Source organism: Artemia sp. Qi Xiang Cuo, chromosome 3 (genome assembly GCF_049724085.1).
Source record: "Artemia sp. Qi Xiang Cuo chromosome 3, ASM4972408v1, whole genome shotgun sequence".
Classification (NCBI taxonomy): Eukaryota; Metazoa; Arthropoda; class Branchiopoda; order Anostraca; family Artemiidae; genus Artemia; species Artemia sp. Qi Xiang Cuo.
The window spans coordinates 43,815,057-43,832,190 of NC_142796.1; the positions used below are offsets into that span (position 1 = coordinate 43,815,057).

Genomic DNA, 17,134 nt, shown 5'->3' on the forward strand with positions numbered 1-17,134 from the left:
CAGTAGACACGATTATAGGTAGCCTCTATCTCTTTTAATCTTATGAGTGATTATTATATTGAGCTTGGCATAATTGGACTCAACAGAATTGTCATATTGTTTTATTTTCTTTTGTTTACTTGACTTATATGGCCTTCTGCTGGCTTGTATATAGCATAGCGAGTCTCGCAGCTCCACCCGCTGACCATTGAGCGATGTGTTGCTAATAGGAGAGGCTAGGGCATCGTTAAGGGGCATTTCATGGTGCCTAGGAACTTGTTGAGGTTATCCTTCCATGTAAGACAAGGGCGCTGTGTTAAGTGGAACCAAATACAATGTATAGATGCTAGGTGGAATCACCTAACACGTCGTGTTTCTTCAGCCTGGGTAGTTTTTCTCTATCTGATGAAACTTCCATGGAACAAACACTAAGTTACATTGAAGACAAAACTGTGGATATTTGATACAATGATGGTGTCGGGAACGCTCTACGGCTGCGATATATATATATATATATATATATATATATATATATATATATATATATATATATATATATATATATATATATATATATATATAAAAGTAGGCTGTAAAACCCTTAGAAGCCCGGGATCTGGATGTGTTCTATCATAAACGCCTTCAGTCTATCCTGAAGGTCAGGCGATCTGCGAGAGTCAGCAACGATACCATCCGCAGTAAAGCTGGAAACCGCCCTCCAATATCAAACTTCATGAAGTACAGACGCCTTTAGTCGTCCACGTACGGCCACGTCCACAATCGGCCACATACTATGACGCTCTGACGGCACGATATCGAAGTAATGCCTGAAATATCCCGTACAATCATCGTGAAGGAGGAAGCGAGCCGTGAAAAAAAAAAAATGTGACTACCCACCATCAAATCTGACTTCAAACTGCTTCGCAGGCTCAGGAAATACGGCAGCCGCTAGGACCAAGTGTGGTTGTCTATCGTCGAGCCATCATCTGTGAACATACCCTCCTGAAGTCAAACATGTTATCAGATTTTAAATGCCACGATGAGCCAAGGGCTTGCATCGTGAAACAAGTACAAGTAGTTAGTAACGCGAGGACTTTACGAATTTATCGCTGTCGATAAAATTTGCGGACTGTTCAGGCTGGTATGGTTTGTGGCAAGTCCAGGAGATGATTGAGGCAATTTTGACTTCGGTTCGCAATTTTAGTCGAGAATGGCACCTAGGACGTAAGACAGAGTAGGTTTTTGTTAACGTTAGAATTATACCGTCAAAGCCTCTAAATTTGAACATTAGGTTTTGGCTGACAAATATCCATCAGTTGTGAAATGAGGGATAGGATGGCCCATATCTTTATAGTGCAGTAGCACATAGCCAACATATGCGTTAAAAACACAAATTTTAGTGCTCTTAAATGTCAAGGGCGTTCTTCTGATGTTGGAAACTGCTTAAAAATAAGCGAGGCCTTCATAATAGGTTTTTTGCTTCTTTAGCAGCAGGACCATCGTGTGCAAAATCGTTGGCATACCATATGCATGAAGAATTAATGATGACCCTGACGCAGGCTCCGCGAGCTGTTGTCAACTTAGAAGGATTGGGAGATGACAGAGCTTTGAAGCTTAACTACAATAATTTTGTATCAATCAAACCAATCAATAGTCAATCAATTTTCATATTTACTTTTACTGGTTTTTCATGCATATAATGTCAACTGGTCAAAAAATTCATCCAAAAATTCAGCCAATGTCAACTGGTCAAAAAATTCATCAGCATCAACACCGTCATCAGTTGCAATATCATCATCACCGTCACAGTCCATAAGACAATGATCTACGAATTCGTAAGTAACGACAGTTTGTTGCTCGGCTTATGACGTTATCTGCCATGCAGTCGGAAAATTCTTAAGGCAGGAATGATATTAAAAGATTTAAAGATTTTTCATGTTTAGACACACCGCTTTGCTCTTCATGAATATTCTCGAGCAACCTGTACTGCTTCATTACTAGCAGTATTAGTTACGGTAACCATGTTCCTCAGATTTGGTGGTAGTTTTTGGGTCGAAATAAATCCATGTCGGCTTTCCTTTCCAGTGTCTGTTTTTTTTTTTTTTTTTTTTTATTTGGTGCGGGGCAGTAAAAGTGGACCTTCACTCCCACGATGCAAACAGCTGATTCTGGTTTCTTTTCTTTACCCTGGTCCCCTAATTAGGCCCTACCATCAGTCTTATGGAATCCATTTGGAGGGACAGTAACAAGGAAAACTGGGACCAGAGCAGCCAAATCGTTTTGATTCATAATGTATCGCTGATTTAGCGTGCTTCAGGGATATCTCACATACTCTTACCTTTTAGTTATTCTTTAAAAGTCTGGGGCATATATGATTCTTTTCCATATACAGGATTTCATTATCACTAGCTTTAAACTACTAATTCTTATTTGGCTCCGTTTTTACCTATTGGCTCTACTTTTGGCTCTGGCTTTTACCAATAATTCTTATTTGTTTCTACTTTTGGCTTTGATTTCACCAATAATTCTTACTTGGCTCTACTTTAAGCCGTCCTAGTCGAGTAGTTAGCGCACTGGACTTGAAATCTTGAGAACAGGGGTTTGAAGCCTGGTGACAATGATTATTTGGTTTGGAACGGCTGTAAGCTCAGCAAGAGTCAACCCAGCTCTAAATGTGTACCTGGAGATATCTGGGGGAAAAACACGGGAAGTGTTGGATGAATTACCCCCAACAACGCATTGCACTCCCGGCCGAAGGCAGTGAATCAGGAGATCGGTATTTGCGCAACGCAGACTATTGGTCACCATGCGGAAAAGTTTTTTTTCTACTTTGACCTATTGGCTCTACTTTTGCCTCTTGCTTTTACCAATAATTCTTATTTGGCCCCAGAGGTTTTCTATTTAGACATTGATAATATTGCAGTAAATTGACTCTAAGTCTCCTTTTTCAAAAATAAAGCCTTAATACTTCATTCTAGCTCTCAAATGTATTGTCACGAACTATGTCCTGAAATGTAACCGTTAAAGCGCGAAAGAAACCCACGCGGGGGAAAGGCTGAAGTCTCCCCATGAGACCTAGTGTCCAAGAAAGTAGTCCTCCAAATACAAAAAGAAACTTGTCATTCTGCTAGAAGATGGTCCAAATAACGACGGCTTTCTGAAAATACGTTGTTGTTTTCCTATAAACAGTGGCTTTTTGTTATGATTACCGACGTTATGTCTATTTTTATTGGACACGCCTTTTTAAATGCAAACCGGTAATGGTAAACATTAAGCCCCCCCTCACAGAGTGAAGTTGGGGGTTTAACCCCCTCCTCTCCCCCTTCAGGCTCCAGGTTCCTTGATGCACCTAAGAATGGCATTATATTTGCAATACAATCGCTTTCAAATTATAATATAGCCAATATTACCTTACCAGTTCTAAATACCCTGTCACCAAGACTTTAGCTGGGACATAGGGAGGAGGTTACCGCTGTTTATTCAGGGTTTCACTTAATTATTGCGGCTATTGTGACCTATTAGTGGGATTTTTGAATATAAATTACAAACTGCTATAATTTAGACCCCCTCCCCCAACCATCCCACTTTTTTGTATTCTCGATTCCTTTATGCACCTGGGAATGGTATTATACTTGCAATACAATGGCTCACAAATTATAATATAGCTGATATTATTTTACCAGTTTTAAATACCTCCTCCTCCTCCTTCTCTGTTTCAGACTCCCCCTAAGCAGTGTTTAGATACTCTTTATGAAGGTTATTATATCTCTTTAGTATAGTTGCAGTTCTAAACAAAGAAGTTATTTCTTTGTCACAGGAAATACTGAATTTTTCATCAATAGAATTGTTATATATTGTTTAAAAATTAATTTAATCTACAAGTTCTTGAAAGTAGGTAAACTTCGAAAGATAAATATTGAAAGGAAAGGTGATCACAAGAAGGATTTTTATTGACTTCTCTCCTGTCTCATGAAGATGGACGGTTCTCACTTAATAGTGTATCTGTTCAAAAGGAAATTGTAGACTCTTGCTTCACAGGCTCTCGATAGATTTTTATTAAAGAGCGAAACATGTGATAGCTTTCCCTTGGTAACATAAGTGGGGATAGACAATTCTCAGTATTTTCTTTTTGTTTCATCATTCATTTTGTTAGCAAAAGTTATAAACCGTCTTCTGAAGTTGACGTTTGGTTTGTGAGGAAACTAAAAATGTTTTATTTTAATATTTGAAGCCTATTTGTTACAAATTGTTCTTCAAATTGGAACGTCACTCAGCGTAACATCTCAGCTCAGTCGTAAAATTTATCTTATGGGATTATTTGGTAGAAAATTATAAAGCTGTGTAAAATAAACCCTACGCGTGTTTATGACTGATGTAAAGATGTAGGATTTCTATATTTGTTTTATTGTTTTCTAGCTTCGTTTTAAAGACATTTTTTATTTGATTGATTTCCATTTAATTATGAAATGAGATTTATAGTTTATATTTATTTATAAAAGAGCGGTAAAATGTAGGATTATGGGATTCCTGTTACTTTTAGTAGTTTTCAAACACTGATTTAAAGATAGTTTTGTTTGTTTGATATCTATTTTACTATCAAATGGTATTTACGGCTTATATTTGTATATTCATTTACGACAAAAAAAAACAAAGAAAAAATAATGCGTATATGCAAAGTAACACTGTGAAGTCACTAACAATAGAAAAGTAATAAAAGTAGCACAGATAATACGAAAGTAATAAATAATCAACGCAATAAAACACATAATTTAACTTCGTTTCTTTTTGTCAACATGGTGAAGTGACATCCTGAGAATCCGAGGTACTTATGAGATTAAAATTCCCCCAATTAATGGTAATTAATTTAACTTAATAGAAATTTAAATAAACCTCAATGATAATAATAAGGATCAATGGGACTAAAAACACTAAAATAAACATCACGTATTCCCTGGATGTACTTTCGTTAGATTAGGTCACTTTCCATGATTTCTACCCATTGACTATATACTTTCTACAAATTGAAAATTCAACTGAATATCAAAAATTTGGTTTGGCTAAAAACATATCGAGAATTCTCCTACTTGAAACATTATTTGATATTTTAGTGTTTTTGTTCTATTGAGATTTTTCATTTATGGAAACAAGTTTCAAATTGGCAGAAATTGGCCCAACTAGGTATTCGTGTTTGGATGTCTTTAAATTCCTATTTGTGTTTCAAGTTGATTTTTCAGAAATCTGGGCTGTATTTGGACAGCCTGATGTTCGAATCATATTCATCTGTATTCGAGCTGAACTGCGTTTAATGTTTTAAATTGATTTTAAAATCTGACGATAAAATGTTTTTAAGGATTAGGAATTAATTGTGTTTGTCCAGTGAGAATATTTTTATCACCTGTTTGAAAAGTAAATATTCAGGCAATCAGATAATTTTTTATTTTCAGACTATTCCATCGGAAATGGATTACGACCCTAATTCGACTCCTCCCTGTTACAAAACTCAAGACGAGGTAAGTAGTTTGTTTTGACTTGATTATTTTTTTAGAAGCTCCAGTGATGTATATAGGGAGTTGAAGAGAATAGGAGTATTAAAATGGCTCTTGTAGATATTAAAAGTACTAGTATTACAGAATGCATAGCGCTGTCTTTCGAATCGAAAAAATAAGGTAAATAAAACAGGGATCAGAAGCTACAGTTGCAAAGAATAAAATTTGAAAAGTATAGCTTTTGCGTTTTTGTTATGGTCCGAGATTCGATCCTCAGCAGTTGTAGGGCCGTTGAAAGGACCTTTACATTAAAAAGCATTGTTAATCCATACAGCATAGACCAGACAGTTGCACCAATTTATGAAAATGTTTGGGGAGGGATAGAGCCCCTCCCTTAGTTGGTGCCACTGGGGCTAGAGGAATTGCTAGATAAGACCACCCTAGGGTTACTCTTAAGAAACCAAAAGAAAATGAATTTTAGGCCCATTTTCGGTCCTCACAATTCGATAAAACCAAAATTACTTTCAAATTTATATCTTTATAAATTATGTTTACCTTATTGAAGTAAAATTCTGTCTGAAGTCCGTTGCATATTTTATTTTTCCTTTTTAGGACGAGTTATGAATTAGGACTAGGAGTCACATATAAGTTCAGTTTTACGAAGTTGGTAAATTCAAATTACCGTAGCATAAACCAATGTTTTTTTTTGCAAAGTTTCAAAACCCAAAAAATCTTCAGTCTTTCTGGGTTTGGGCTGAACGGCAACATTACCCTTATTTTGGTAATATATTTTAGTTTTACGTGTTGCTTCATCGTTCATTTAAATTCCTGTTCGTTTCAGAGTTCGCGACTTTATTCGTAGAAATAAATGCTTGTTTTAGGCTTGACTAGGTAAGGTAATTTTTGCTTATTTTAAGTTTAAGATGCACTCCTTATTTGTCATGGAAAAATTTACAGTTTTCATACAACCTTAAGGACGAAAAATTGTTACTGGAAAATATTCCCCTCCCCCCCCCAAGAAAACCTTAAAGGAATTTGTTCAAGCGTGTCGATATTTTTCATGGGAGGAGGGAGGATTGAGCAGTGATAACTTTTAGCAATAACCTAGGATTTCGTTTTCTCAAGCCTGGACAACTCCTGTTTTTAGACAGTTCTGTCTTTTCCAACTGCAAAACAGAACAAAATGACTTGTGGGTTTGCACCATAGTTTATATAATTATTATACAGTTTATATTATTATATAATTATATAAACTGTGGTTTGCACTTAGTCATTTACACAAACCGCGGGTAAGAAATGCCTTTATATCAACCAATATAATTGGTAATATAGAGAACTCCCAGTCAATCCCCAATCTGAAAGCAATCACGTTATGTTAAACAACGAGTAAATGAACCGAATATTTCTCCGTTACACAGATGCAAATACAGTCAGTAGGTATCCGATTCTCAAAAGAGAGTAAAAGAGTATACTGAGACAAAAAGAGAGTATACTGAAAAAATATAAATGAATGCGTATTGTCAGTTTAATATACACATACTGATATTTAGTAATCAAAATGTTAATATTATTGGATTTATTAAAATTATAAAAGTAAAAACATTTATATTTTTTTTCAGTACAGTGCAAATTATTTCCGGCCTTGGGAAGGCATATGGGTTTTGAGCCCTACTCCTGTTAATTTCTGCTCGTTTTGAGTTTGAATCGGTTAATTATTGTAATTTCTCATTTTTGTTTAATAGAGTTCTTTACTTTTCTTTGAAAAGCTTATTTTGTGGAAAAAGTTTTTATAATTAATTTCTGTTCGTTTTAAATTAACATAGTCTTTTCAGAGAAAAAGAAAATAATACTTTAAATCTTTTCGTTTTTTAAAGAATTTATAGTTTGGCCTGCTATTTGTATGCAGAAGAAAAATTTTCAGAAATTTTTAACAACATACACCCTCTTAAAAATCTTGACACAGATAGTAGTGTTTAGTTAGTTTCATACCTCCTCTAGTTGACCTGAAATGGAAAACTTGATACCATTCGCAAAAAAATCTGTTTACTTTCTTTGATAGCTTGGATACACTTACGCTATTTTGATTTTGTGAAATTTTAAGAGCAGAAACAGCCCCGAAAGTTTGAACATAATACCCCCAGTCGTTTTTGGGATACTGCTGAGATCCCTTATTGGGAAATAGCATTAACACAGTGCATTTTGATTTAATCTTATGGCAACATTTAGTTTTTAAACATAGAGTCAAATGGGGGGGTGGGGGTGGGAGGGTGATTAGTTTCCCTCCAGCCCTTTCTATTTTCAATCAAATAAGCCCTTTTCGAAATTCCTAGGACAACTCCTTCGATGCAAAGTGCCCTGGTCTAAACAACAACAACAACAAAATAATACATTATACCCACATCGATCTTTACTATAAAAATGTCAAGCTTTCCAATCACTTTCGACTATTAAAAATGGCACTAGGCCTTTCGATTTCCAATCGAATGAACTATTTATGAGTTTCTACGACAACGCTTTCTATAAACACCTTATATGCCCCCAGGGCATAAATTACAACCCTTACCCTAAGGGCTGTGAGAGTGGTTGTCATCCTCTAAGACCTAATTTCCAGAACTTTCAACTACGTTAAACAAAATGGCTATCTCAAAATTTTGATTGGATGCGTTTGGGGAAAATGGTGGGTGTGGAAGGGGTGTTAGTTGCCTTCCAATTACTTTCGACTATTAAAAATGGCACAAACCATTTAAATTTCTAATCGAATAAGCCCATTTTCAAGTTTCCATGACGACGCTTTCTATAAAAACTTTATATGCCCCCAGGGCATAACTTAAAACCCTTGTCTTAAGGGCTGTGAGGGGGTTGTCATCCTCACAGAACTAATTTCCGGAACTTTCCATTACGTTGAACAAAATAGCTATCTAAAATTGTGATAGGATGTGTTTGGGGGAATGGTGGGCGTGAGAGGGGGGCTAGTTGCCCTCGAATCCCTTTCAACTATTAAAAAGGGCACTAGCCCTCTCAATTTCCCATTGATTGAGCCCATTTTGAAGTTTTTACGACAACTCTCATTAACAACCTTATATGCCCCCAGGGCAGAACTTACAACCTTTGCCCTGGGGACTCTTGATGGTTTGTCATCCTTAAATATATAATTTCCAGAACTTTCAACTACGTTGAACAAAATGGCTATCTCTTTACGTTGATTGAATGTGTTTGGGGAAATGGTGGGCGTGAGAGGGGGTAAAATACTCTCCACTCACTTTCGACTATTAAAACGAGCAATTTCAATTTCCAATCAAATGAGCCCCTTTTGAAATTCCTATAACAACTTTCTATATAAACCTTATGTGCCCCCAGGGCATAACTTACAACCCTTGTACTGAGGGTAAAAGACCTCATCCTAAAAGATCTAATTTCCAGAACTTTTGACTACGTTGAACAAATTGGATATCTCAAAATTTTGATTGTATGTTTTTGGGGAAATGGTGGGCGGGAGAGGGGGGTTAGCTGCCCTTCAATCACTTTCGACTATTAAAAGGGCACTAGCCCTTTCAATTTTCAATTCAATGAGCCCTTTTTAATGTTTTTACAACGTCGCTTTCTTTAAAAACTTTACATGCTCCCAGGGCATAACTTATAACCGTTGCCCTGAGGGTTGTTGGGGGATGGGTTGTCATCCCTTAAAGACCTAATTTCCAAACTTTCACCTACGTTGAATAAAATGGCTATCTAAAAATTTTCATTGGATGTGTTTGGGGAAAAAATTTGCGTGAGAGGGGGATTAGTTGCCCTGAAATCACTTCGACTATTAAAAAGGGCACTAACCCTTTTACTTTCCAATTTAATGAGCCCTTTTTCAAGTTTCTAAAACGAAGATTTCAATAAAAACCTTATATGCCCCCAGGGCATAAATTATAAACCTTGCCCTGAAGACTGTGGGGGGAGTGTCTTGCTCAAAGGTATAATTTCTTGCACTTTAAACTGCGTGGAACAAAATGGCTATCTCAAAATTTTGATTGGATGTGTTTGGGGAAAATGGTGGGTGTGGAAGGGGTGTTAGTTGCCTTCCAATTACTTTCGACTATTAAAAATGGCACAAGCCTTTTCAATTTCTAATCGAATGAGCCCTTTTTGAAGCTTCTAAGACAAACTATTCTATATAAACTTTATGTGCCTCAGAGTCTGAAATTACAACCCTTTGCCTCAAGGACTCTGGGGGGGATGTCATCTTGAAAGAAATAATTTCCATAAGTTTTCACTAAGTTGAACAAAACAGACCTCTAAAAATTGATTGTTTGTGCGCGGAGGAAAGGTGGGTGTAAGAAGGGGCTTACTTACCCTCCAATCACTTTCGACTATTAAAAAGGGCACTAGTCCTCTCAATTTCCCATTGATTGAGCCCATTTTGAAGTTTTTACGACAACTCTCATTAACAACCTTATATGCCCCCAGGGCAGAACTTACAACCATTGCCCTGGGGACTCTTGATGGTTTGTCATCCTTAAATATATAATTTCCAGAACTTTCAACTACGTTGAACAAAATGGCTATCTCTTTACGTTGATTGAATGTGTTTGGGGAAATGGTGGGCGTGAGAGGGGGGTAAAATACTCTCCACTCACTTTCGACTATTAAAACGAGCAATTTCAATTTCCAATCAAATGAGCCCCTTTTGAAATTCCTATAACAACTTTCTATATAAACCTTATGTGCCCCCAGGGCATAACTTACAACCCTTGTACTGAGGGTAAAAGACCTCATCCTAAAAGATCTAATTTCCAGAACTTTTGACTACGTTGAACAAATTGGATATCTCAAAATTTTGAGTGTATGTTTTTGGGGAATTGGTGGGCGTGAGAGGGGGGTTAGTTGCCCTTCAATCACTTGCGACTATTAAAAGGGCACTAGCCCTTTCAATTTTCAATTGAATGAGCCCTTTTTGATGTTTTTACAACATCGCTTTCTATAAAAACCTTACATGCTCCCAGGGCATAACTTACAACCCTTGCCCTGAGGGTTGTTGGGGGATGGGTTGTCATCCTTAAAGACCTAATTTCTAAGACTTTCACCTACGTTGAATAAAATGGCTATCTAAAGATTTTGATTGGATGTGTTTGGGGAAAAGGTGGGCGTGAGAGGGGGGTTAGTTGCCCTGAAATCACTTTCGAATATTAAAAAGGGCACTAGCCCATTGAATTTTCAATCGAATGAGACCTTTTTCAAGTTTCAACGACAAAGATTTCAATAAAAAACCTTATATGCCCCCAGGGCATAACTTATAATCCTTGCCCTGAAGACTGTGGGGGGAGTGTCTTGCTCAAAGGTATAATTTCTTGCACTTTAATCTGCGTGGAACAAAATGGATATCTAAAAATTTTGATTGGATATGTTTGGGGAAATGGTGGGCGTGGAAGGGGTGTTAGTTGCCTTCCAATCACTTTCGACTATTAAAAAGGGCACAAGCCTTTTCAATTTCCAATCAAATGAGCCCTTTTGAAGTTTCTACGACAACGCGTTCTATAAAAACTTTATATGCCCCCAGGGCATAACTTACAACCCTTGTCCTGAGGGCTGTGGAAGGGGTGTCATCTTCAAAGACCTAATTTCCGGAACTTTCTACGACGTTGAAAAAACTGGCTGTCTGAAAAATTTGATTGGATGTGTTTGGGGGAATGGTGGGCGTGAGAGGGGGGTTAGTTGCCCTCAAATCACTTTCGACTATTAAAAAGGGCCCTAGCCCTCTCAATTTCCAATTGAATCAGCCCCTTTTGAAGTTTTTACGACAACTCTCATTAACAACCTTATATGCCCCCAGGGCATAACTTACAACCTTTGCCCTGGGGACTCTTGGTGGTTTGTCATCCTTAAATATATAATTTCCAGAACTTTCAACTACGTTGAACAAAATGGCTATCTCTTTACGTTGATTGAATGTGTTTGGGGAAATGGTGGGCGTGAGAGGGGGGTAAAATACTCTCCACTCACTTTCGACTATTAAAACGAGCAATTTCAATTTCCAATCAAATGAGCCCCTTTTGAAATTCCTATAACAACTTTCTATATAAACCTTATGTGCCCCCAGGGCATAACTTACAACCCTTATACTGAGGGTAAAAGACCTCATCCTAAAAGATCTAATTTCCAGAACTTTCGACTACGTTGAACAAATTGGATATCTCAAAATTTTGATTGTATGTTTTTGGGGAAATGGTGGGCGGGAGAGGGGGGTTAGCTGCCTTTCAATCACTTTCGACTATTAAAAGGGCACTAGCCCTTTCAATTTTCAATTTAATGAGCCCTTTTTGATGTTTTTACAACATCGCTTTCTATAAAAACCTTACATGCTCCCAAGGCATAACTTACAACCCTTGCCCTGAGGGTTGTTGGGAGGAGGGGTTGTCATCCCTTAAAGATCTAGTTTCCAAAACTTTCAACTACGTTGACTAAAATTGATATCTAAAATTTTTCATTGGATGTGTTTGGGGAAATGGTGGGCGTTAGAGGGGGGTTAGTTGCCCTGAAATCACTTTCGACTATTAAAAAGAGCACTAACCCTTTGAATTTCCAATCGAATGAGCCTTTTTTCAAGTTTCAACGACAAAGATTTTAATAAAAACCTTTTATGCCCCCATGGCATAACTGATAACCCTTGCCCTGAAGACTGTGGGGGGAGTGTCTTGCTCAAAGGTATAATTTCTTGAACTTTAAAGTGCGTGGAACAAAATGAATATCTAAAAATTTTGATTTAATATGTTTGGGGAAACGGTGGGCATGGAAGGGGTGTTAGATGCCTTCCAATCACATTTGACTATGATAAAGGACAGTAGCCATTTAGGTTTCTATTCGAATGGGCCCTTTTTTAAGTTTATACAACATTGCTTTCTCTAAGAACCTTATATGCCCCCAGGGCATAACTTACGACCCTTGCCCTGAGGGCTGTGAGGGAGTGTCCTCCACAAAAACATAATTTATATCTGTAAATCCACAACACTGAACAAAATGGCTATCTAGAAATTTTGATTGGATGTATTTGGGGAAAAGGTGGGCGAGAGAGGGGGCCTAGTTGCCCTCAAATCACTTTCGACTATTAAAAAGGGCACTAGACGTTGAATTTCCAATCGAATGAGCCTTTTTTCAAGTTTCTACGACAAATATTTCAATAAAAACTTATATGCCCCCAGGGCATAACTTATAACCCTTGCCCTGAAGACTGTGGGGGGAGTGTCCTGCTCAAAGGTATAATTTCCTGAATTTTAACTGCGTGGACTAAAATGGTTGTCTAAAAATTCTGATGGAAATGTTTGGGAAAATGGTGGGTGTGGAAGGGGTGTTAGTTGCATTCCAATCACTTTTGACTATTAGAAAAGGTATAAGCCATTTCATTTTCTAATCGAATGAGCCCTTTTTGTAGTTTCTACGACAACGCGTTCTATAAAAACTTTATATCCTCCTCAAAAACATATTTTCTATCGAGAAACCAACTACGCTGAACAAAATGCCTATCTCAAAATCTTGATTGGATGTGTTTGGGGGAATGACGGGCGGGGGGGGGGGGCCTAGTTGTCCTCCAATCACTTTCGACTATTAAAAAGGGCACTAGCCCTTTGAATTTCCATTCGAATGAGCCTTTTTTGAAGTTTCTACGACAACGCCTTCTATAAAAATCTTATATGCCCCCAGGGCATAACTTAAAATCCTCGCCCCAAGAGATGTAGGGGAGTGTGCTCCTCAAAAACTTATTTTCTATCTGGAAATCAACTACGTTGAACAAAATGGCTATCTCAAAATTTTGATTGGATGTTTTTGGGGAACTGATGGGCGTGGGGGGGGGGGGCTAGTTGTCCTCCAATCACTTTCAACTATTAAAAGGGCACTAGCCCTTTGAATTTCAAGTCTAATGAGCCTTTTTTGAAGTTTCTACAACAACGCCTTCTATAAAAACCTTGTATGCCCCCAGGGCATAACTTACAGCCCTTGCCCTGAGGGCTGTGGGGGAGTTTCCTCCTCAAAAACATAATTTGTATCTGTAAATCCACAACACTGAACAAAATGGCTACCTAGAAATTTTGATTGGATGTGTTTGGGGAAAAGGTGGGCGAGAGAGGGGGGCCAGATGCCCTCAAATCACTTTCGAGTACTAAAAAGGGCACTAGACCTTTGAATTTCGAATCGAATGAGCCTTTTTTCAAGTTTCTACGACAAATATTTCAATAAAAACTTATATGCCCCCAGGGCATAACTTATAACCCTTGCCCTGAAGACTCTGGGGAGAGTGTCCTGCTCAAAGGTATAATTTCCTGAACTTTGAACTGCGTGGAACAAAATGGCTATCTCAAAACTTTGATTGGAAGTGTTTTGGGAAATGGTGGGCGTGGAAGGGGTGTTAGTTGCCTTCCAATTACTTTCGACTATTAAAAAGGGTACTAGCCATTTCAATTTCTAATCTAATGAGTCCTTTTTGAAATTTCTACGACAACGCGTTCTATAAAAACTTTATATCCTCCTCAAAAACATATTTTCTATCTAGAAATCAACTACTCTGAACAAAATGGCTATCTCAAAATCTTGATTGGATCTGTTTGGGGGAATGATGGGCGTGGGGGGGGGGATAGTTGTCCTCCAATCACTGTCGACTATTAAAAAGGGCACTAGCCCTTTGAATTTCCAATCGAATGAGCCATTTTTGAAGTTTCTACGACAACGCCTCCTATAAAAATCTTATAAGCCCTCAGGGCATAACTTAAAATCCTCGCCCCAAGAGTTGTAGGGGATAGTGCTCCTCAAAAACTTATTTTCTATCTGGAAATCAACTACGCTGAACAAAATGGCTATCTCAAAATTTTGATTGGATGTGTATTAAGAACTCATGGGCATGGGGGGGGGGCGAGTTGCCCTCCAATCACTTTCGTCTACTAAAAAGGGCACTAGCCCTTTGAATCTTCGATCGAATTAGATCTTTTTGAAGTTTCTACGACAACGCCTTCTATAAAAACCTTATATGCCCCCAGGGCATAACTTAAAATCTTTGCCCCAAGGGTTGTGGGGGAGTATCCTCCTCAAAAAGATGTTTTCTATATGGAAATCAATTACCCTGAACAAAATGGCTATCTCAAAGTTTTGATTAGATGTGTTTGGGGGAATGATGGGCGTGGGGGGGGTGCTAGTTGCCCTCTAATCACTTTCGACTATTAAAAAGGGCACTAGCCACCCCAATTTCCAATCGGATGAGCCCTTTTCGAAGTTTCTACGACAACTCCTTCGATAGAAAGTGCCCGGGTATGGAGAAGAAAGAAAAAAAAGTAATACATTGTGCCCACATCGTTCTTTACTTAGGCAGCGCTATCGCGCTGCCTATGATGGAGATGATATACAATCAGTAGATTTCATTAAAGAGTGACGCATTTTATCTACAGTTTGACAAGTATACACTGTTCTCACGGCTGGGGATCGATTTGAAACTTGCAGGAAGTTTTTTGGGGGGATGTGGGTTGAGGTCCTTAGAGTTCGTGTCTTGGGAAGGGGGTGAAAGATTTTTTCTGCTCCTCACAAAGAGTATATATTATTGATTTTTTTTTTATTTCTCTTCCGAAAAACTCTTTGGCTGGAATTTAGATAAACAAATAACAGCGTCTTTGTATCCCCCATCTAATCTAAGAGCTCATTAAAAAAGGCATTGTTTCTTCGGTTATAAGCCAAACTCATATTAAAGATAAATATCTATTTTGTATTGATCTGGTACATATGCATATTCTGATAGAAGATTTGAGATACGGTCAGTGATTGATCATGATTTTACGTAGAAGAGCTTTTAGATACAATATTAGCTTATCTATCCTGTACCCCTACTTCTGGAAAAGATTGATCCATCGAATATATCACTTTAGCAGACTAAAGGGGCTACATAATGTTTTTCAGTATTGAGGCTCTTCTAGTTTCACTGAAAGTTTATTTTATTCACTAAAAGTTAAGATTCAGTTTTGTTCGAACCAGATGAAAAGAATTTTTTCTTTATGCCAAACTTATATTGTTGCCGTTGAGGGCCGCATCTTGCTTTGTCTCATGTAGCTGCTGAAGTAATTTTGTGACTGATCAATTTCCAAAATTTTCAACGACAGATAGCTTTTCGACCGAATCCTTTATTAATATTAAATGAAAAAAGCTTTTGTACTGAGAGTAAGCAGCAACATCAAGACAACACGAACAGAAATTATTGTATTATGTATGAGGAGAGGAGAAATAAAAAAGCTTCTTATTCTAAAGAAACGGCCTTTGTGTTTCTGGAGTAGTTTTTTAAGAATTGGGACAAAAAGTCAAACTGTGGTGTAAAGAAGGAGGCATTGAGGAGCCCCCCTCATATACGGAATTGTCTATGTTCGTTGTAAGTTTTAATGTTGCTCCTTATTTTCGGTTGGAAAACTTGATTTTTATTTAATTTCTTATTGTTTTTCAAATAATGCCAGGAAATCTACCTACCCCTCCATGGAAATTCCTCCCAAGTAAAATACCCCACAAAAATCCCCCAGACAGTTCCATTCTCGCTGAAAATTCCCCCTGGCAAAGTTTCCTGCGGACGAAAATCCCCCCCCCCGCGCCAAAAAATGTCTGTAGCCCTGTACTTCACAATAACAAACACTATATGTAAACAACGAGCAAATTTCATAATTTACAGCCCCTTTCCCAGGGACCATGGGGAGGGTATGTCAGACCAATCCACTATGCCGAATAAAATGGCTATCTTACACTTTTGATCGGATGACTTTGGGGGAAAAGAAGGCATGAGAGCTGGCTATTTGCCCTCTAATCTTTCAGGTCACTTAAAAAGGGTACTAGAACTTCTAATTTCCGCTTGAATGAGCCCTCTCGTGATCTTCTAGGATCATTGCTTCAATATGGTCACCCCTGGTAAAAAATAAATAAAATAAATAAACACGCATCCGTGATCTTTCTCCGGGCCAAAAAAAAATCCCGATTTTTGCAGATAGGAGCTTGAGAGCTCTACATTACGGTTCTCTGATGCGCTTAATCTGATGGTTCGATTTTCATGCAGATTCTTGGGATTTTTGGAGGTGTTTCCCCCCTTTTTTAAGATGAGACGAATTTTCTCAGGCTCGTAGCTTTTGATAAGTAAAATTAAACATAATTAATTTTATGTATTCAGAATCATCATTAGAAGTCAATTCTTTTAACGTATCTATTATTATCAAAATTCCGCTTTGTAGTGTTTCGGTTACTATTGGGCCGAGTCGCTCCTCACTCAGTTTGTTACCACGAACTGTTTGATAACTGGCATTTGAGAAAGTAGAGATGGTGTTTAAGTATGCTCGCAGGGGTGCTTTTTTTCTTCGTGCTTTTAGCTTTTCTGTCTAGGGTAGTATCTTATTTTGCCTCATTTGGCAGTCGCAAATAATCTTGTGATTGATCAATTTTTAAAATTTTCGATGAAAACTAGTTTTTGACCTATCACAAAGACCCTTTAATCAGACTCACGATGAAAGTGATTTCAGTACAACTCTAATGACACCCTAGCGTCTAAATGGATTTAAGGGACGGCAATCCGCCCTTGTTTGTGGTAACTTGAATTCGTTTTAAGTTTGGATTTATTGTTGATTGCAATTTTTGCTTGTTTTAAATATCCCTTGCTCATCCAAAATTATCTCTGCTCCTTTTAG

At 37.7% G+C, this 17,134-nt stretch overlaps 1 protein-coding gene across 1 annotated transcript in view; it reads left to right on the forward strand.

Moving 5' to 3' along the window:
• Polr2G (DNA-directed RNA polymerase II subunit Rpb7) overlaps nucleotides 1–17,134 on the forward strand; it is a 185,513-nt gene that overhangs the window by 67,456 nt on the left and 100,923 nt on the right. Inside the window, exon 5 of the mRNA XM_089086169.1 lies at nucleotides 5,424–5,489. Coding sequence (XP_088942295.1) covers nucleotides 5,424–5,489 — 66 coding nt within the window. The remainder of the gene's footprint in view (nucleotides 1–5,423; nucleotides 5,490–17,134) is intronic.